Genomic DNA, 21421 nt, shown 5'->3' with positions numbered 1-21421 from the left:
TTCAGAAAAAAATCAGTAAAGACCTAAAATTTAGTACAGTGATGGCTGTGTCATAGATTTGCTGGGGTTTATTTTGCATTTGCTGGCTTTAATAATCTAGGGGAATATTATTGTTGTGATGTGGTTTAAAGGCTATAAAATGCTCCTTTGTCTCTAATTCTGTAAACTTGACCAGCTTCTCAAATATATTATTGCTGACAGAATGTATAGTTCTTTATTATAATACTTCTAGCCCTTGAGACTAATAATAAAGTCTGAAGTGCATGTGATTGATTTTGTTGAGCCAAATGATTTGAAATATTTAATTAGCTACTTAGTTGAAGTGTGTGTATTGTGGTTCAGTGACTGATTTTTTGGTCGTGAGTCACAGCCTTATGTCTCTTTCTTGTATTTAAACACTTGTATTAAAAGCTGTTCTGTGAATAAATATCTAATTTGTGCTTAGAATAAATATCTAATTCATGCTTTTAATAACTGCTCCTGCTTTATGGTTTTCTAAGTTCTTTTTATTCAGCTCGCTTTAAAGTGTAACTTTATAATTTATGGTTTATCTCAATTAGTTAAGTATAATTATATGAATGGTATTCTTAAGATTATGGAAATGTAAAATGACAAAAAGTTTGGTTTAGTTTGTAAAAACTGTAATTGCTGGGAACATAGTATTCCATTTTATGAATTTACAATTCTTTGTCTAGAACTGACATCAGTTGTAGATTGAATGCTTCTAAAAACTTATTTTCAGACATTTTGGATATGCCTCACTCTAAAGAAATAAATTTTAGTAAGATAGAACATGACTAGTATATTTCTATTTTGGAAAACATTTGCTTTAAACTTTGTCATTGCTTGGAGACTTTTTTTCATATGTCATTGAACAGCTTCAGGTATCATAGAGTAACTTCGTTTTTAAATGTGATTCAAGCCTTGAAAATCACATTATTGTGAACTGTGTCTTTGGCATGCAAAAGAAATTCTGTTATTAAGGCTTCATATTTTTACATCCTACCTAATTTTGTTTGTCTGTATGAAAATATTACTGCATTGCAATCTAATGTGTCTTACAACACTTCTAAATTATCAGGAATTACCAGACTTTGGATGCATTATGTGTTGTCTATTCTAAGTTTTCAGTGTAAAAGGTGACTGTATGAAGTATTTTGAGTTTTGTATTTCCCAGGGAAGGTAAATTACGAGGCAGAGGGCCAGAGGGAATCCAATATTTGCATCACTTTGTGTGATTTCATAACTTTACATATTGAGGATCTCCCTCAGGTGTTTACAAATGTGGTGCTCCCTCTACTCTGTGTAAATAATATACTCATGCATAATTTTGCTTAAATTTTTTAATATAAATTACTTTTTTCCGTATTAAATTTTAATTTGTTTTTACATTAGAGGAGACAAACAAGTAGCAGGTACAGGTTAAATCCTTTTTTTAACTTCCTTTAGTCATTTCAAAAGTTCATTGTTCCTCCCAGTTCAGTCTGAAAACATGACTGGTTTAGTCTGTGCAATACTTGGCTCTAAAATCAAAATTTAGAGGAAACAGGATCTGTCTGTGAGTCAGTATGCAGAACAGATGAAGTGTAGGGGCCATGAAGAAACATTCTTTTTCTTTCAGCTCAAGGTCTTTGTCATTACTGAGAAGTAATGTCATATTTTGTAATAGTGGGATAGGAGTGCCAGACTGTGATCTGTTTTGAGCAGGATTAAAATGCTGATGTTATTGCCTTGATTCTCTGCTAGTTTCTGCTGTATTTGCTGGTGATGTTTTTAAGCTAAGACACCTTCTTGCAAATTATTTTCAGAGCACCTTGTGCCTTTATTTCAATTGGAGTCACTAATTTTCACCTTTCTTTTCCTTTTGGAAGTAATTAGTAGCTTGGATGTTTTGATGATGTTGAAATAATGTCCAAATTGCAGTCCTTTCTGTAGTGCCTGATTTCATAGAATCTGAAACAGTTTTTGTCATAGGAAATGGACCCAGGGTCATCCACTGTTGGGAAGTTGGCTTACACATGGATGACAAATCCCAAGGGATTTTAACAGTGATAGGCAGCACTAATGAAAAGAGTTTTCATACATGAGATATAATGCACATTTCTGCCTCTCATTCAAATAATAAATTAAATTCATCATTTGAGCCAGATGTTGTGGGAACAAATAATTTACTATATCCAGTATCTCGGTGTCACCTTATTGTGCTTTTCAGCTCTACATAATACTTCTTTCATCTGTAATTACCTAATTATCTTTTTAGCCTTCTAAGAAAATAATTCTTCAGCTTGACATCTTTAAATTGTGCTTTTGTTCAGTAATTCCCAGTGTGTTGGTACTGTGTAATGGGTGTTTATGATTAGTTTTGAGATAGCAAAATATCTAAATATGGTTATGCCAGTATGCTGGGGAAAAAAAAAAAAGGGTGGTTACAATCCTAACCAATTCTGAGTTCTAGTTGCTGAAAGCAAGACTGAGAAGCATTCTTGTAAGTCTCAACCAAGAAAGAGGCACTTCCCTTGTGTTTGTTAAGCCAAGGAAGTGTGCACCCAGTGTTCAGCTGTAGCTAACAGTGGAGAAAACGTTCCTTAGCAACAGAAGTTCATCAAATAAAAGACAGATTTAAATGCAGCTTAAAATTAAGGAAATAGCGTCTGTCAGATTTTAAAATGTGGAAATAGATTCTGTTTCCTAGACCGGAGGAAGACAAATATAAAGGCTCAGAAATGGAAGAACTTCTAAGTCAGAGTGGGGAGGAGTTACTCTGATGCATGTTCCTTTCACTATCAGCTTCCATAAGTGCTCTTACTATGCATCCATAACAGCCTGGGCTCCTGTAGCCTTCTGGAAAATACATGGCTCTGAAAGGAATGGAAGTGATGATACTTTACTGAAGCTTGGGGTGGTGGCTTGTAATGGTCCCTTCTGTTTTGCCCCTCCAGTCATGCGACCAGACCTGTCATGGTCTGATCACTCCACTCCTGCACACAGTGCCCTTGTGACAAATCTCATCCACAGAACACATTTGAAACAATCAAAACTATGCATCTTTGGAGAAGAAGGCTACCCTGTATCCTAGAAATGGCTAAAACCCTAGAACTTCAGTAAACAGTAGGAGTAATATTTTTTCCACTCTTGTTTTGTTTAGGTTTGTAATTGGACGAGAAAAACCGGGACAAGTGAGTGAGGTTGCGCAGCTGATCAGCCAAACTCTAGAGCAAGAGCGCCGCCAGAGAGAGCTGCTGGAGCAGCACTATGCACAGTATGATGCAGATGATGATGAGGTAACAGACTGTCCAGTGCTTCACTGTTTGCTGTTATTTAATGTTCTGGTTTTTATTCCTATTTCCTTATTTTTACTTGCCACTCAGAGGTCAACTTTTGGACCTTCCCATTACTTTTGCCAATGATTTTTACAGATTTTGATGAAGAACAAATGTATAGAAAAACTTTTCATCATGGATTTAAAGGGTTTGTTTTGTTCCAGAAGAGCAAATATCAAGTTGGTTGATGCTTCTGTAAGCATTCCTCTTCCTTGAAAGCCTATGCCTTTCTCAAATAAGGGAGTAAAGCTTGTTTGGTTGCGCACTGAAGCATTAAAGTTTTGTGAAAACTGGTAAAAGTTGCCTTTTAATTTGCAGAGAGGTTGAGGAAGTTGGGGTTTTTTTTAGAAGAATTTATATTCTTCTTAAGTCAGAATGTTTTCTGAAATTCTAGGTAAGACCCCTCCTTCCACACACTGTGATTTTGTTTTTGTGTGAACAAATATTCCTCAGGACAGAGAATTAGCATACCTTGTCTGAAGTGTATATTCATGCCTACTGTTAGTGCGAATGCAAAGATTTTGAAAGTAACAACTCTGTGCAGTAAAATTTCCATAATTTCTTTCCATTCTCATAAAATTCCTAGTGTGCCTAAATACCAAGATACTTGGAAAAATTACTTTGAGAGCTTTTTCAGAGACTGCTGCTGTCTATGTTGCTCCCTAAATAAGCTGCTGGGTTTTGTAACAAACTGCTTCCATATAGCTCAAGCATACTGTCATCATTTCACATCATCTTGAGCAATATGGTTTGAAATGCTAGACTCCATGTATTAGTGTGTTGTCATCCTGGGCCAGGTGTTTTTTGGGGTTTTTTTTGTGTAAGGGAACAGTAGGTAAGGGAAGATAGAGAATTCATGATATGCATTTAATTCATGTTAGTTTTTGTTTTTAGAAAAAAATACTCTTGGCATAGAATCAGGATATATTCAGATTTTGAAACACATTGTTAAAATAGCAATATATCAGAACAATCAGACGTGTCCCAACAGACTAAGTACAAATCTGTCTAGCCCCAGTAATGCTTTCACTTACTGTAATTTCCACTGATATTAAGAATAAAAATATTACAGTATGACTTAGAATTAATTCTGTCACAGGGACATATGTAACTCATGTAAATAAGAGCTGACCATACATACATATGTATGTGTGCCTGTGGGAGACCATGAAGGATAGAAAAATCCATATCCTCTCTGTTCCCTCCTCAAACTACAGAAACATGCAAGTTTCTAACTTCTCTTTAGTCTAGAATTAAATTCAAGAGAAGTTTCTTGAAGGAACTCTCGTACAATCTCTTCAAAAACAAAATTGAGTGAGTAGGCTTTGGGAAAAGAGACTTTTCACAACTCATCACACCGTGCTGTAGATGTCAGGGTTCCAAGACTTTCAGCACCATTTTATGGTGAGCGTGGTCTGATTGCTTTCACACAGGCAAGAGAAGGGTGTCCCAAATGCCTGATGATCAAATCTTTCTCACTGTGTACTTACACATAGAGGGGTGTGTGGCTGACCTGTGTGAGTGATTGATGCATTGCACCTTTTATCTGTGAGACACATCCACCTGCAAAAGATCTCAAATGATTTTGTTTCTTACCTTCATGCACCACACAGGTGGCGTTACTCACCATCTGGCAATAAAGAAAATGTTGTGAAACCCATATTGATCAATCCTCGTAGTACTTCAGCCTTCAGTAGGGATTTTTGCTGTGAAGGTGCTAATGGTGAAGCTGTCACACTGATGGCCATGCAAGAGTTTCCCAGGACAGTATTGAAAGAGGACAGGGATGAGTAGGTGTGAGTAGGTATCAGGTACTTTTTGTGATGTGTCTTGTCCTTACAATTTGGTGGTTACAAACTCTTAAGTCCTGTTCACTGCATACATTTTTCACTAAAGATACTAAATTCACAAAGTGTTTTCTGTTGGTAGTGCTTTGGATCACAGAGAGAAAATAAAATTGGGCAAGTTTTCCACAAATGTTTTCAATAATCAAGAGAGTTAAAGGTATTTTTTCTTATTCTAGCACTACCCTGAGAATGGTGACCATCTCTGTGACTATGACATGATTTTTGGCAATGGCCTTTGGAGTGCAGAGGAGAGTTTTGTGTTGCATATGAGGAAAGGAGGAAGAAAGGAAAAGACATTTACCAGAGGAGATCCAGATGATCTCATCAATTATCTCTTTTGGAAGGAGAAAGAATTAGGTCTGAGAACAAATGCAGTGCTTAAAACTACGTTGGGATTGTTGAGGGTCATACACATTTCTTACTTGATACCATGTATATATTTGAGACATGGGTGGTAAACATTTTCAGAATAAATGCTGGGTTTAGTTACTAAAGTATGCAGTATAGCATGTTCCTGTTCTTAATGCTGAGACTTACCAGAAATAGATTTTATTGAATACCTGCAGTAATCTGAATATTACTATTTTTTAGCCATCTGACTATACTATCCAGGTCTACTCACATAACTTTGCACCATTCCCAGACAACTGACATGATGCAAACTGTGTTCTAATGCACATCAGTTCAAAGACATTTTTGGTCACCACAAGCACTTCTGCTCCATTTGCTGTCAAATATGAGCATTACTTCTTTGAGCATACCTTGCTCTGTGTGGACAAGTCTGGCTGGGTTTATGTTGCTGCCAGACACCACCACCAGCCCTGCATTCTTTGGCTCTTTTGGGCAAGAAAATCTCAGTTTGCACTGGCTGAATGAATATCTACAAGTGTAGATCACAAGTGTATCATTACTACCCTTCTGAGTCTTTTTCATCAGAGGGAGTAGTGACTCTGCTTGGAGTTCAGGGGTGTTTGGATTGCCCATGTAAGGAGTTTGGCATTGAGGCAGCTCAGAATTACACAAGTTGCTCAGTCTCAGAGCTGTCAAGCCATCCTGTTCATTTTCCTGCACTGTTTAAAATATGGTACCATGGATCTCCCGGTACAGTGCTGCATAAATAAACAAGAAAATGATCTTGAGACTGCCAGATTCTGTGGCTCAGAGACTTCACCACAAGTACAGCAATAACATTTTAAGTTTTCCAGAGCAGGAAGTCAGTGAACTTGTTTGAGTCCTGTGGTCATGGCATGTGACTTGTGTTTGTCAGAGGTGGTTAAACCACAGGAAGAGAATGTGTGCCAGGCATGTACAAGTTCTGATGTTTTATCTTGCTGTGTCACCAGCTCGCTGGATTTCCTCTGTTTTGGAGCTTCTGAAAGTCTTCATAGCCCAAGGAGTATGTAGGTATTTTAGGAGGATCCAAGTTACTTTAAAAAGCAGTATTATGAGACAGTTTTGGTTTTTGCCAGCTAGTGGGCAGTGGACTTGAGTTGGATACTAAATTTAGAGATGCAGTGTTAGCCTGCTACCTTCTCATTCCATTGCCTTGCAGGAATGTTGCCTGACAGCTATTTGTTGGGCAAGATTTACACTAATACATAGTGTTTCTAAAATGCTTGTCATTTACTGTGTAATACTGAAAACTCATCATTTACTATATAAATGCCCTGCATTTCAGAATCTACTGTTACCATGGGCCGTCACAGGGTTGCAGGATGCTTTCAGGTGCTCCTTCATTAAGTTTTTGCATAAAGCCCTTGTGCAGAACTGATGAACATGAAAAGAAGATGGATGTTCACAGTGGAGTCCCTGCAAAGACCAGCAGGATAAGTGTGCATCAGCTCACAATTTGTTGTTAAGCTCTCACAAGCCAAGCCCTTGAGCCAGTAGTATCAGCTATTTCTCAGGTGTTACATACAATAGGCAGCACTGGCATTTCCTGGTGAGTCTGTGCTAGTCACAGTAAAGCTGGGAGAGTATGTTGCCTGTAGATAGCCTGCTGCAGAGTTTGCTCATCACCAGTTTGTCTAGAGTCCTAAAATCCCACATTCTTTTTAATTTGTAGCATCGTGTCAGAAAATAAAACCCAAAGGCTTCGAAGTAGGCACTGTCTTTGTATTTCCTACTTAGTGTGCTAAGTATGACCTGAATCTGTATCCTTGGCTGAAACCTTTTGAATTTCCTGTGTTAACATAGTGTTCTGTGCACATGAGTCAAATTCTGACATTTCTTGGAATTTTGATTTGAACTTGGTATTATCTTCTTCATGTTCTACAGCAAATCATAAAAGTCACATAAAGTAGATGACCTGTTCCCCAGAAGTCTGCATGGGGTGGTGCAAAATGTGAAATGAACAATATATTGCAGGATTCTGTTCACTCTGTGGCCACAGACAACTAGTTTAATGCAAGTGATTTTTATTATATCACTAATAGTCAGATGAATATTTTTTTCATTTTAAATTCTCATTCATTAGGACATGCTGAGATCAAAGCAACATTTAAAATTGACACGCACAAAAAAAAAAAGTGGCAATGTACTTGAATGTCTTAACACCCAAAGAGTACATTTTTTAACCAAATCTTTCAGAGAGTACATTTTTTCCAACATCATTAATATGATGCACTCTTGTAAAAGCAATGATTAATACTATGCCATTATGTTTTTGTTCACTCTTTTGAAAGAATTAAATATAAGCCATCAAAGAAAAAATCAAATGAAGAGATGGGCTTGAGTTATTTTTATAGTTCTTCAAATTGTGTTCTCTGATTGTGGGAGAATTTCAGCAGGAGCAAAAGCTGTAGCTTGATGCAGCCTTTGTTATGGTGATTTGGGGAAGGTCTATCTGCATTATCCTGGCTGGTGCTGCAGCTCCTTCTTTATGGTTGGGAGTGTTAGGCACATTTCAGAAATTTACTGCTAAGGCAGTTAAACAATGCAAGTAACACATTTTCCCTTTAGAAGTGGAAAATTGCAGCTCATGTTGGTAATTTCATGCTATTAGCTGTGATTGCATATGGCAAAATGGAATGGCTAATATCAGAAGCTATTGCTTTGGATGGGACCAGCTTAAGCCCTGGGTGCTACTGAAGTGAGAAACAGGGCTTTTACATGGATGAATTCTGCTCACCAACACAGAATGAAGGGTCTAAGATTTTCCTTCTAGAGCATGGAAGTTTTCATTGGCTATGGAGTTAAAAATATTATTGCTGTTGCTGGATAAGGAAACAAAATGTATTGCAGGGAACCTCAGGGAGTTATGATTACAACTCTTACCTCACGGGGCTTTGTTATTTGAAGTAAGGCAACTTCTTTTCTGTGCCTTACTGCTCCTAGTAAAATAGTGAATTTCACATTCTAGCTAACTGGCACAGTGTGTGAACAGCTACTGTCTGGTAGTGTCATGTGCAACAAAAGTCAGCAGAGAGAATTCTTTCAGGGAAAGTATGTTTCATGTACTTTTATGATGTATATTTCCTCAATGTACACATTGGTTCTTTTGAAGCTGTAATTTGTTGTTCATGTGACTGTAAGATGAAATCCCTTTATTTTGAAGACAAAAGCAAAAGTCCCATTTATTTCTGTGTTGTGTAATGTGTTCTTGTCATCCTGGTGTCTTGTTTACTTGAGCAGCGCTTTGCTTTGACAGCTACTTTTTTCATTAATTGAAGCAAAAATGACTGTGCTCATTGACACTCATTATGTACAATTTTAAGCAAAATTTTCCTTTGTGTTCATTTTTAGCTGCCTGATATTCCTCTTCAAACACTCTGGCTCCTGAGGCCAGTAGAATATTGTCTGCTCTTGAATTTTTCCCCACTAATTTACTTCTTCATGTGTTTTCATTTTTATTTTTGTATTCAGTACTTCTTTTTAGCTTAAGTTTTTGGATAAATCAGTTTTAACTAAGTTTGTCTGTTTTATTCCTTTGCCAAAATGGGTAAATGTAATTGGGATTTTGTATTAATGTATTTCTTTAAAATGCACATGCAGCTGAGCCGGGTCTGTTTTGTTTTACATAAGCAGGGCATGAGTTTACTGGTTAATGATCCTGTGTCTGCCTCCTCTTTGCATGCTACAGAGATTTCCTTGCCACTGCTGATGGACCCACTAGGATTTTTTTAATGCAGAAATTACAGTTGTGTATTACCTTATTTATTTCAGGGATAATGGCTGCAAAATGGAAAGTACATGGACTGTTATATTTTGTCCCCACAAAAATTTATTTCTCTGAAATCTCAGTGAAATTTTAAGAGTTAGTCTTTCTGCTTCTTGTTGCCCTGATGGTGTGTGAAGGTGACCTTACATGCTCCTGGAAAGGGCCAGGAGAGTTAGCAGCCAAATTTTCAGTTTGTACAGCTACTGCACATAGCCAGGGACAATAAAATAGAACCAGAAGTTACTGCAGGTGCATTGTAACAGAAGATTTTTTAGTGTGTGCCTGAGATCTAGACATACAGAATGACAATTTCAGGTGTTGTTTTGTATATCTATAGTGCTTACATGCCTGAAAACTCCAGTGAGATGGACTGTGTATTCTTTGCTTCTCTTAAATAAGGAAAGAAGAAGCAAAACCAGCTCTTAGCTTTTTTTTTAATAGAAGACTATTGAAATTCTTAGCCATATATGCTTAGTAGGCATGAAGTATATAAAATAAATGGTTACTATTTATTTCATTGGAGAATATGTTACTATTTATAGTGGCATCAATAACTTGCCAAAAAAGTGCCTCACTTTACAGTGACTATTTTAAAGTATGAATGTGCATGTTGGTGACTTACTTTCTTTTTAGTAGTTCTTTCAACATCATAAAATTTTACTGTACTATTTTATGCTTTCTATGTGTTTTGGCTTTGTTTTTTAAAATGTCAGTGGTTTAAGAAAAGAGGAATGTAGGCTTTTCATGATCTTTAAAGGTTCCTTTTAACCCAAACCATTCTATGATTCTATGTGCTGTCTGTGTGTCCTGTGTACCTGGGGTCAACATCTTGTATGCACTGCTTTTTAGTTTACAGAGATTCACATAAGCCTAAACAACAGCTGAGAAACTGAATTAAGATAGGAAGCTGAGGTTTGGACTTTTGTTCAAACATTTGAGTTCTTACCTCATGTTTTGAAAAGTCCTTTTGTCAAAAAATTACACAAATAGATAATTTTAGCACTATGGGGAATATACTTCTGATAATAGTATTATGTTTCTTCATCTCAGGAACTGAAAGTTTATGAAGAAAAACTTTGAATAGTTTTGTCAAAATTTTGGTGGTGTTACTGTATAAACATGAAAAAGACTGCACCGGTCCCCCCGCCCTTCCTTTTCCATGTATTTGTTTAGTCCAAAGCCTTATAAATCCAGATGTGGTCCTGAGGGAAGTGTTTGCTTTATAACGTGTTTGCATAGTCATCTGTGAGCCAGCAGGCTGTTGGTGATCTGTGCACACTGCACTCCAGCTTCCAGAGGGAGCCTGCAGGAGCAAGGTGGTACCATTCACCTCAGGGATGGGGAGAGATGGGCACACAGACGTGTGCAAAAGACTGAGCAGGCAGCTTGGGGTTCAATACTTCAAGCTTTTTCTTTTCAATATTGTTGTTTTGTTGTAATTTGTTTGGTTTTGAGATACTGACTGCAGCTTACGATTTTTCAAAGTTCTATTTTGTCAGCAAATTGTTTGCACCTCATGTTTTACCTACACAAGAAACACCCACATTTATTGTTCCAAACTAGTTCAAAGCAGCTCCATATTCAGGGTAAAAATTGAGTAAACTCTGGCTTCAGATTCTAAACTTGTCTCTGACACTTGGTTTCTTTTTCCTACTGTTGTCTTTCTGCATGGGTGTGACTTTTCTATTAATTTGTTTATAAAGAACAAACCAATGAATTTTCAAATTCAACATGGAATATCACTTGAGAATTACTTCATCCAGATGACTTTACTAATGACTAATCAAGATCTTGTTGGTTGTATTCTGCTTTTTTTCTGTTTGGAAAAGATTCCTTGTTAAATCTGAAATAAATTTGGAGAGTTCTTCCAATGGAAAAGAGGTCTCACTTGGAAAAGGATGAAACCATCAAAATACAGAGCCAGTAATGCTTGAGAACTGAGTTATTAGTGCTTAAGACACTGTTTTCTCTTCTCTCTTAATGTACTGAAACACTGCTGTGGAGTTATATTTTGTCTGGTAGAATTTATCAGTGCTGGGGTTATAGCTAAAGACAAAGACAACCTTTTTTGTATGCAGAATGCTGTGATTGCACAGTATCTTAGTTACTCTTTGAATAGTCTCTGCATAATAAGAGGATAACTGGAATTTCTTAAATGCTATAAAATTAAGACAGGGGAATATGCTACAGATGAAGAAGATGAAGACATGGGACCTGTCCTTCCAGGAGGTGACATGGCTATTGAAGTGTTCGATCTCCCTGAAAATGATGACATGTTCTCCCCCAGTGATGTGGACACCAGCAAACTTGCTCACAAATTCAAAGAAGTAAGTTATACATCAGAAAATACTCCTGAATTACATCACTGAACCAGATTTCTAGTTACCTCAATGCTTGGGTTTTTTCTCTTGAAAACTGGAGCGGTTTTTAGCTTTTTGTATGTTTAGTACTTCGCAATTACTCAAAGATTTCTGCTCAAAAGAAGTAGAACTGGCCTTTGGAGATATTTTGGCATCAGCTTTCAGGTGACTGTTATATTGATGAGGGCAATTTATAAATTAACTTTTCAATACAGAAGTTACTCTGCCTCAGCACTTAGTTTGGCCACATAGACAAAGTGCAAGTTCATTCATCTCTAGCAGGGTGCTGGGGTTTGGGGTTGGTTGTTTTTTTTTTTTGCCTTGGTTTGCTTTGTTTTGCTTTGGTTTTTTAAGGCTCCAATAAAAGGTGACTGGGAAAACCAAACAACAAATGTTAAATTTCAATGAAGAGAAACAGGTGAAACTCATCCTATGCCATTCCCCAGTAACTCATCAGTGTACAGTCATGTCATGTGTTTGGCCATGTGTTTAGAAAGATGCTCTGTTGGGGAAGCAGCCATACTTCAAGATGGTATTTTACCAAAGTTTTACCAAAACCATGCCAAGTTTATGGTTAGGTAGTGCAGCATCCACCTGTACTAACTGTGATGTTCATTGTGGTCATTTAATTAATTTCACATACCAAAGTATGGAGGGATATTTCTTCTGTATTTTAGGCTGTGTGCTTTTGATGTGGCTTCTTTTTAAGCTTTCCTGAATTCTCATGCAAATAAAGATATGAAACAATGGATGTACCTAAGCTTGCAGTAATAAGCTGAGTGATGGCAGTAAAGAACATTTGTTTTTTTTTCTTTAAACACGGGAAAATGGAAGGGTTGAAAGTAACCAGAACCTCTCCTAAGCAGCAGAACCTGGGCCCAGATAGGAGTTTTAAAATACCGTGATTCCTTTTTTATCCTTCTCCACTTATCCTCTTGCCTTCACTCAAACCAGGTGTTTCATCTTATATAAATATATTGTTACTACCCTCTAGTAAGAGTTATGTGTGCAAAGTAATCGCTCAATGAGCAACCAGTCTTTCCCTTTTCTGGTGACAGCCCCTGCAGCCTTTGGGTGCCTTCTGTTATTCATTATTGGTTCCTGAAAGCTTTTTACATTGCTTAAATTATGATTTTCTCACTCCATATTTCAAGAGTTTCACGCTCTTACACTAATTAGCAGAACATTTAGCTTCATTTTCTAATACTTTTCATCATACATAGAATACAGTCTCAAAGTGGTGGGAATATGCTACCATTCTCCGTGTGCCAGTGAGTTTTCCAAGGCTGTGCAAAACACAGATGCAGTGATGGGCAAGAAACTCACCTTTTAATAAACCACCTTTAAATCTGTGCTTGAATACAGTTTCCGTAAACTCAGCCTGTTGCCATACTTGAGCTTATCCAGCCTGCTTTGAAGTTATTTGCAGACCTGTCCTCTGTACTGGCCTAAAACCGCTGTTTTAGAGCCCAGATGAAGGTACTTTGGGATCCTTGAGTGTAAGTGTAGATGAGAGCCTGAGAAGAAAACATGAAATGCTCCTGCCCAAGAGTGGGCTCTTTCAGCAGCCCACGCAGTTACTGCTGTTCTGAGCACGCCACTTTTGTTTCGTGGATTGTCTTTAAGAGTACACAGCTGCGTTTTGTTGGCTGATGCCGAGTGAGTGCATGTATTTTTCTTGGTATTTGCCCTGAATTCTTTCAACACTGGAGGACTTGTTCATGATCACACTGCACAAGCCCACACAGTGTTTTCTGGAATTGTATTTAAAGAATAACTGTTCTTTCTTGTTCTTACTCCAGAGATTAATGAAAGTATTAAGCAAATGGGTAGGACATAATCTTTAAGCATAATAGTTTGACCTAATTAGTTGAATTCAGTCTTTGCAACAAAAATCATGTTCCCATACTCTGAGAGCACTCTTATTTAAAATGCCTTGCTTTTGGAATGAAAGTCAGAAGAGAGATGGGCATTCCCGGGTATGCCCACTGTACTTTTGAAAGTCTTGTTTTCCTGGCTGTAAAGCAGAAAAACAGAACTGATTTTTTTAAACTGCTTTGGGAGAAATAGCTAGAAACTTTATTTTAGCTGTGATGATTGAAGAGAGACAAGATCTGTGGGGAGAAGGGACATTTATGTAAGAATTCATTATTTCATATTTTAATGAAATATATGAAGAAGGGATGATCATTATATGCAAAAACATATAATGATTGCATAAAAATTGTCATGGTGATTATTAGATTCTATTGCATACTTTCCTTCCCAGTGTACTCTTGGTATTTTAACATTTGCTAGACTTTCATCTCATTCTACCTTTTGCAGTCTTGATGAATTCAATCCATTTTCTCTCTAAAAGTTACCTTTTATAACAAGTTTTATTGTTTTGTAGAAAATTAATCAGCTTTTCAAGACATACTTGAATAGGAAATGTGCCAAAAATTACTCAAAATGTCTTTGTTAAAGTAAAGCCTTCACAATTTTATATTGACTTAAAAGCCAAAAAAAAACCAAAAACAAAATAGTATCTGCCAAGAATTTGTCTGGCATTAAATAGGACATGGAATAAAGATTTCTGGTCCCCTGTTAGTAAACTTGCTTTAAAAATTTTAGCTATGGAGTCCAGATTTTCTTGCCAAATAGTTGACCCTGCCTATTGTTTAGTGTAACGTGTAAATGTGTTAGTATTTCTTATCTATTCTACAAGAATAATTAGTTCTTTTTTTAAAGAAAGTACATATCCAGCTACACATTTTTCTGTTAAGCAGAAAAGTGTCTTCTTTCTTCTGCCTCAGTGGGATCTGCTGTACCATGTACTGATTCAATGATCTGACTGGGTACTCAGTATTCATTTTTTTTTAACTTAATAACAGAGAGCACAAAAATAACTGTTAAAAACCATCTGTACCTGAGCAGATTGTCATTTATGCAACAATTTGGAGTTTATTTGTATGTAATAATAAGTTCTTTAAGTGCTCCATATGGATTTGTGGGGTTTCAGAAGAGATGGGAGTGGACTGTCAGCAGGCAGCCTAAGGCTTTGACTCTTGGCTTTTTGACATCATTATTAAGTCTGAAAGGGAAAAACCTACTAATCCATTATTCCCCTGATTTTATCTCATCATCAGTGTAGCAGAACTAAGCAAAGGTTGGGCGTTTTATAAACACCATGAAGTTTTGAGATAGTTCTTTAATAATTTTTCACTATTAACAGGAGTGCAATGGGGAGAAAAACCAGTTCTCAATCTCTAAAAATTGTAGATCAGAGGTTGGAATGACTGAGCTCAAAAATTGCAAGTAACCTCTTGCAAATGCTAATTAAAGTGTCTCCTTTTTTTCCTCTAATATGTATATAAAAAGGTGTATGTCCTTCTCAGCTTCCTGGCCTACTAGGTGCAGTAGCTTCACTGGCAACTTTTTGCCATTACACCGGCTCCAGGGCTGCCAAGTGCCCTGTTCCCAGCTGCACTGGCACCTCTCCATCCTGGAGCAGGAGCCCCATGATCCATGGCTTACCTGTGTCTCTGCAAGCTGCTGTAGTCTGTTCATTTCATTTGAAATTAAATCTTCCATCTGCTCTCACTGAGCACAGGAAGAATCGTAACACTTTTCAGTGCAAAGTCAAAAAGTGAGCATCAGTAACAGATGATTGTGGGGACTAGAAGTCCTTACAGTCTCCTCTGGAAACAGTGACCAAGAAATGAGTGTTGGGAAGAAGATTCCTAAACGGTGAATCGATGTCTCCTTATTCTGTCCAGCATAAATTGAGGAATTCTCCACCTTAAAGGACTAGATTTATTCAGTAGATTAATTGTGTCTGATTTGCAAACCAAACTATATCTGAGAGAGTGCTTTTCCTATGCCACAAGAAGGGGCATTCAAGAGATTTCATGTAAAGGGAATTTCTAAATTGGCTTAGAATTTTTTAGAAATACTTGTACTGGTCAGCTCAGTGATAGCTCTTATTACTTTGAAAATTATTCCTCTCTTCCAGAACTTCTCCTTTGATTAATTTGCACATTTTCTTACTAGCAGCTGGTTCTTCAAGAATGTAGCCATTGCTTCACCAGAGATGTTAGTTTCTGGTTTCAGTGCAACAACCTCATATCCTCTATTAGCTCACATAAACTATTCCCAAAAGCTCGTGTTTTCTTGTAAAAGAAGTAACCTGCATGTAAAACATGCTTTTCTGTAGCTATTCCTTCTATTCATAAATAATGGACAATGCCTTATCTCCAGTGCAGTGCTGGCTCAGGCTGTAATTCATTTTTTGACCTCCATACCCAACGTACCCTATTCACTGATTCAGTGTGAGGTTTTGGGGCCTGTCAGTTTGTCCATGCTGCCTGCATTAAATAGTACAGCAGCAGGGATTGGGGTGCAGGCCAGTATTGGGTACATGTGGGTGATAATTTCCATTTGGATTAGGGTTACGCTGTTGGAGCTGTGGTTCAGTTTGTACTTCAGAGCGTTCCTGCAGCATGTGAATAGCAGACTTTTGTGGTAAAACTAAAGGTGTTTCAGGACATTGCCTAATACACTCAGAGCAGCAGGCTGTAGTGGGCTGTTCACTCCACAGGAACAGACTAATGTAGGTTAGTATGGAAGAAATCCCACAGCAGGTGTGCAGGTGGGTGTAGGCTCTAGTGGGCTGTTCACTCCACAGGAACAAATGTAGGTTAGTATGGAAGAAATCCCACAGCAGGTGTGCAGGTGGGTGCCAGGTCCTCCACACCAGCCCTTTCCCTTCACAGATCCCCTGTTGTTGTGGCTGCTTGGTGATGTAACTACAACCTTTAGCACACTGCCTGGGCTGTTAATCTGCTTGCACTCGCTTTGTTGCTTGAATGCTGTTGCTGTTATTTACAGTTTCCCTGTGTAACTGCCCTCAACTGAGATTAGCTGGCTTGTGCAGAGTAACTCCAGCTATTGGTGAAAGATAGCATCAGTTTACCTCTCTTCTTGCATGAAATAAATGTGTGGAATCTTCCCTCAAGGTTTTCCTGACTTCTTGAGTTGTTAAATCACTTATTTCCATATTTGCTTATTTGTAATGTGCCTGCTTTAATCAGTGCAGTGGGACTTTTAGCACTGGGATGTATTTCACATTCACATCAGAGGAGAGCAAAGCCCAGCAGGATAACATCTAATTTTTTTAAACATAAGACATTTGGTTTTGCTAAACAGATTGGATGTTCTGATTTGAAATTATGAGTGGTTAGACGGCATCCTATCTTTAATTAGGTTGCACAGACTGAGTCATTTTGCAAGCTAGACATTTTAATTTACAATCTACTGCACTGCAGCACTCTTCGGGGCCTTCTGCTGTGTAATAAGGTATTCAACTTGCAGCACAGGCTTTAAAAATACCGGAGTACTCTCTGTGACTTCACTTGTTTATTTTATGTTTTCAATTCTAGTTGCAAATCAAACATGCAGTTACAGAAGCTGAAATTCAGAAGCTGAAGACAAAGGTAAGAATCACTATATGGTTAATACATAATGGTTTTTTCTTCATGCAAAATCAGATCTGGAGATGTATCTTTATGTGGGTGGAGAAGTCACCATCCTTATTAAAGGCTGATTAAGAAGCGCAGTGGCTCAGCTAAATCTTGTCTTGCTGTATATTCTTTATTCCAAGTTTTGAGTAAAAAGCTTAAGTGCTGCTATTAAAAGAAAGCACCAACTTTTGTAGCTTCAATTAAACATATGTTTTAAGGGGTATCATAAGAACTAAATGGCAGATTGCTAGTTTTAAAATTCTGATGCATTTTTTCAGGTTTTAAAGTTATATTTGGATTGAATATTCAATTTGAAGTTAGTAGGTTTTTATTTACAAGTGATGCTAAAGTATCCCTGCACTACTTTCCAATATTGGCATTTTTTAAAAACCTGATTTGTTTAAAGGTATTTAATAGAAATTATTTTTATATACAGAAGAAAAATTGTTGTTTCATATTGTTTCAGTTTTCTTTAAAAGATATTCCAGGAAGGAAAAATAGGATCAGTTTAAAAGAAAACATTATCTCACAATCAGTTGTTAGCTAATAAATTAAATTTGCTATAGCAATAAAAAAGAATTGGGTTTTTTTTACTAGGGTAACCTTTATGGGAGCCTAACTCATTATTCAGTTGTTCAGCAATAATAGGTTTTATAATGACATCCTTCTCTATGAGTATATTATAAAGGAAGTAAAAATAAGAAAAAGAGAAAATCGTACTTCAGGAAAATATTTTAGATTATTATTTGTTTCCAGCAGCATTTGCACTCACTATTATTTTGTATTTTGCATAGTGTTTATCAAATCTGCATAAGTTACTGTTAAAAAAAATTTCAGAGTACAACTTTTTTCTGTAAGGACGATTTCTGTTGTCCTGTTTCAGTCCAGAAAGTCAAAAATATTTTCTTCCTTTGCTTTCCAGTTCCAATCTAGCAATTGGTACCACACAGTTGATCCCTTGGGTTTCTGCCAAGGCCCATTGACTTGATGGCATCAGTGTGTGGGTGTAAACATTCCTCTGTGCAAATCCATTTGCAAAATGAGGGTTAATGTGCCTTTTAGTGTTGGAGCTTTTTACCTCATATTTACAATAGAGCTGAAGAAAATGTGACTAATTTAGATATATTACTAATAAAACTGCAAACAAATTAATTTTTTTGGTGTGTATCATCCATAATGCTAGCAGAACTGCCTAGAGCAAATTAAGCACTCTTGATAAATAAACAGGGATGTTCAGGCATTTTTTGTTTACTAAATTATAGGAGCTAAATCCCACAAGACGCTGTATAACCCTACCCTAATCCAGCACCAAACACTGAAACCTGCAGGTAGCTTCAGTTACCAAATGAGAACAGTAAAACAAAACAAAAAATCTGGTAATCCAATTCCCCCGTCCTAAAATAAGAAATGTCATAATTTTCTGAAAGTGTGTAAATGCTTTATAGCACCTGAGTCACATGCACAAAGCAAAATGCATCCCATGTGCTGGCTGATTAACCCTGCAGTTTGTCTGGGTACTCCACTATTGACATTTTTAAATGTCAGCCAGTCAAATAGGTTAGTATAACCCAGGGAAGCATAGAGGCTGCACTGGAACACTGAGCAAAATCTTGCTTGGTTCTATGAGAAAGAATAATACGTGTATCAGCCTGTTTTCTTTGTCCTGGAACACTCTTCCCACTCCTAGCATATTGCTATTGCAGTTACTGATTTACTGATCCTCTCTATTTGTGTTGTTGGAATTAATCTTGAACTATTAGTCTGCACTTTGCAGCTTTTTATGGACTGCTTCTCTACTCCTTTGTTCAGCTGCAGGCTGCTGAGAATGAGAAGGTGAGGTGGGAATTGGAGAAGACCCAACTCCAGCAGAACATTGAGGAGAATAAGGAAAGGATGATGAAATTAGAGAGTTATTGGATTGAGGCACAAACCCTGTGTCACACAGTGAATGAGCACCTCAAGGAGACGCAAAGCCAGTATCAGGCTCTGGAGAAGAAATATAACAAGGCAAAGAAATTAATCAAGGATTTTCAGCAAAAGTAAGCAGCTACACCAAGCTCAGCAAATGACTTAGTGGCCAGTTAGAAAACATGTATGTGATATATTTTTAAATATGAAACCCACTGTTAAACACCTGTAAAGTAAACACTATTTTCCACTTTTTTATTTATTAAAAACATGGACTCTTTCTGTTATGGAAAAGTGCTAGTATTCAAGTTGTAGTCATACTGTACCTAAATAAAGATCTAGTCTGTAATGTTTCAGAGTTAGGAGACAGCTTGATGTAATTGCAAACAACTAAGAGTAATCACAGTAAAGCATTTGATTAGCAAAGTTTGCAGCAATTTATATGAGTATTGTATCAGCTGGATTCATTCCTGCTGTGTACTAATGTAACATCAAAAAGAATATTGTTTTGTTACATTTTACATTTTATTTTTCTTCTTCTTGTAGATGCCAAGAATGTTTGAGCTGAGTTGAGCTAACTGATGATTTCCCGGCCCCCTCTGTTTCATGTGGTCCCCTCTCCCTGGTGGCTAGCAAGAATAAAAACATCTTACATTTCTATAACAGCTTCCATTCCCCAAATTACTTTTTATTTGCATCAGCAGCAGCAGCTTTTTTCATTTTCTGCTGAAATACACTTATTTAAAGAGGAAAACTCAAAGACACACAGCAATGTCAAGTGATAATTTGGATTGCAGAAATGAATATCCCATTAAAAAGGGGGTTAGATTATCAAAATATCATTACTATGTTGGGATTCCGTGACTGTTCCAAAACTAGTTTGTATCCTGTGTGCTTTCTATTACAAATTTGTTTTATATTCAAAATAAATAGAGATTGGACAAGTCACTAGAATGAGTCTGGATAGCTTTCCATTGACATTCTGCTTTATATTAGTAAAAGATCTAGTCAGTTGTTTTTAAATACCTCAGACTCCTTAACTGACATGACATATTTCCTTTAGAAAATTCAGTTTGTACCTGCAACCTTACAGGTTGTCTGTTCTGTGAAGGAGCACAGTCATACCCTAGCAAAATAGGGACTCTATGTCCTACAACATAGAGCAGCATAAACTAAGCGATGTTGGTTTTGTTTTTAACACAGATTAGGAAAATAAACCAGTTTAACTGTTTTGATTATTAGTAAGAACTGAGATTGTTTTTTTCTTTTCCAGATAAGTTGCTCTTGCCATTTTTATATTATCGCCTAGCATATTCACTTAGACTAATTGCTTAGGGTTTTGTCCTGATTGCAGTTTCGTAGTTCTTACTGAGAAAGTGATAAATTATTTGGTAAGGACAGATTTTTCCGATGAGTAGCAAAACATTTTTTTTTCACTCTGATTGCTTTGATGACAGCAAATACATCTTTTTTTTTTCCCCTAAGAGAACTTGACTTCATCAAACGCCAGGAAGCTGAACGAAAGAAAATAGAAGATTTGGAGAAAGCACACCTTGTAGAGGTTCAAGGCTTACAGGCTCGTGTGAGTAGCATTTACTCTTATACATGAAGAATGAGACAATTCTGTGTGATATTCTGGAAAAACAGCATCTCTAATGTGGAGGGTGCATTGGGATGAATATTGTGGGTAATACTGTGCTGTATTTCTTTCAGATACAAGACTTGGAAGCAGAAGTTTTCAGGCTAATGAAGCAAAATGGAAGCCAGGTTAACAATAACAACAACATTTTTGAAAGGCAGACATCTTTTGGAGAAGTTTCTAGAGGAGATCCAGTGGAAAATCTAGATACTAAGCAAGTGACCTGCCTGGATGGCTTAAGTCAAGGTTTGTTTGAACCAAAGCATATCTCCTATGAATCACAGAATCATAGAATAGTTTGGGTAGGAAGTACCTTAAAGATCATTTATTTCCAGCCCCCCTGCCATGGACAGGCATGCCTTTCACTAGACCAAGTGGCTCAAAGCTGCCTCCAACCTGACCTTGAACACTTCCATGGATGGGGCAGCCACAGCTTCTCTGGACAACCTGTTCCAGTGCCTCACCACCCTCACAGTAAAGAACTCCTTCCACATATCTAACCTGAATGTCCCTTCTTTCAGTGTGAACCATTCCTGCTTGTCACTACAGCTCCTGACAAAGAGTTCCTCACTGCCTTCCCTGTGTGCCCCTTCAGATGCTGGAAGGTTGCTATGAGGTTTCTGCACAACCTTCTCTTTTCCAGGCTGAAGAGCCCCAACCTTCTCAGCCTGTCTCCATGGGGAGGTG

The 21421-nt window shown here is 37.3% G+C and overlaps 1 protein-coding gene across 4 annotated transcripts in view; it reads left to right on the top strand.

The window, feature by feature from the left end:
• Positions 1 to 21421, top strand: part of PPP1R9A (protein phosphatase 1 regulatory subunit 9A) — a 131525-nt gene that overhangs the window by 85064 nt on the left and 25040 nt on the right. For all 4 annotated transcript variants that reach the window (XM_039711944.1, XM_039711937.1, XM_039711930.1 and 1 more), the window contains exons 6-11: positions 3146 to 3281; positions 11498 to 11653; positions 17107 to 17160; positions 18997 to 19226; positions 20581 to 20677; positions 20809 to 20980. In XM_039711944.1, the coding sequence (XP_039567878.1) occupies positions 3146 to 3281; positions 11498 to 11653; positions 17107 to 17160; positions 18997 to 19226; positions 20581 to 20677; positions 20809 to 20980 (845 nt within the window). The remainder of the gene's footprint in view (positions 1 to 3145; positions 3282 to 11497; positions 11654 to 17106; positions 17161 to 18996; positions 19227 to 20580; positions 20678 to 20808; positions 20981 to 21421) is intronic.

This window comes from Passer montanus, unplaced genomic scaffold, assembly GCF_014805655.1.
Source record: "Passer montanus isolate IOZ18808 unplaced genomic scaffold, ASM1480565v1 scaffold10, whole genome shotgun sequence".
In the NCBI taxonomy this organism is placed as follows: Eukaryota; Metazoa; Chordata; class Aves; order Passeriformes; family Passeridae; genus Passer; species Passer montanus.
The sequence above is the reverse complement of the archived record's forward strand: the minus strand, read 5'-3'. Positions and strand labels throughout refer to the sequence as shown.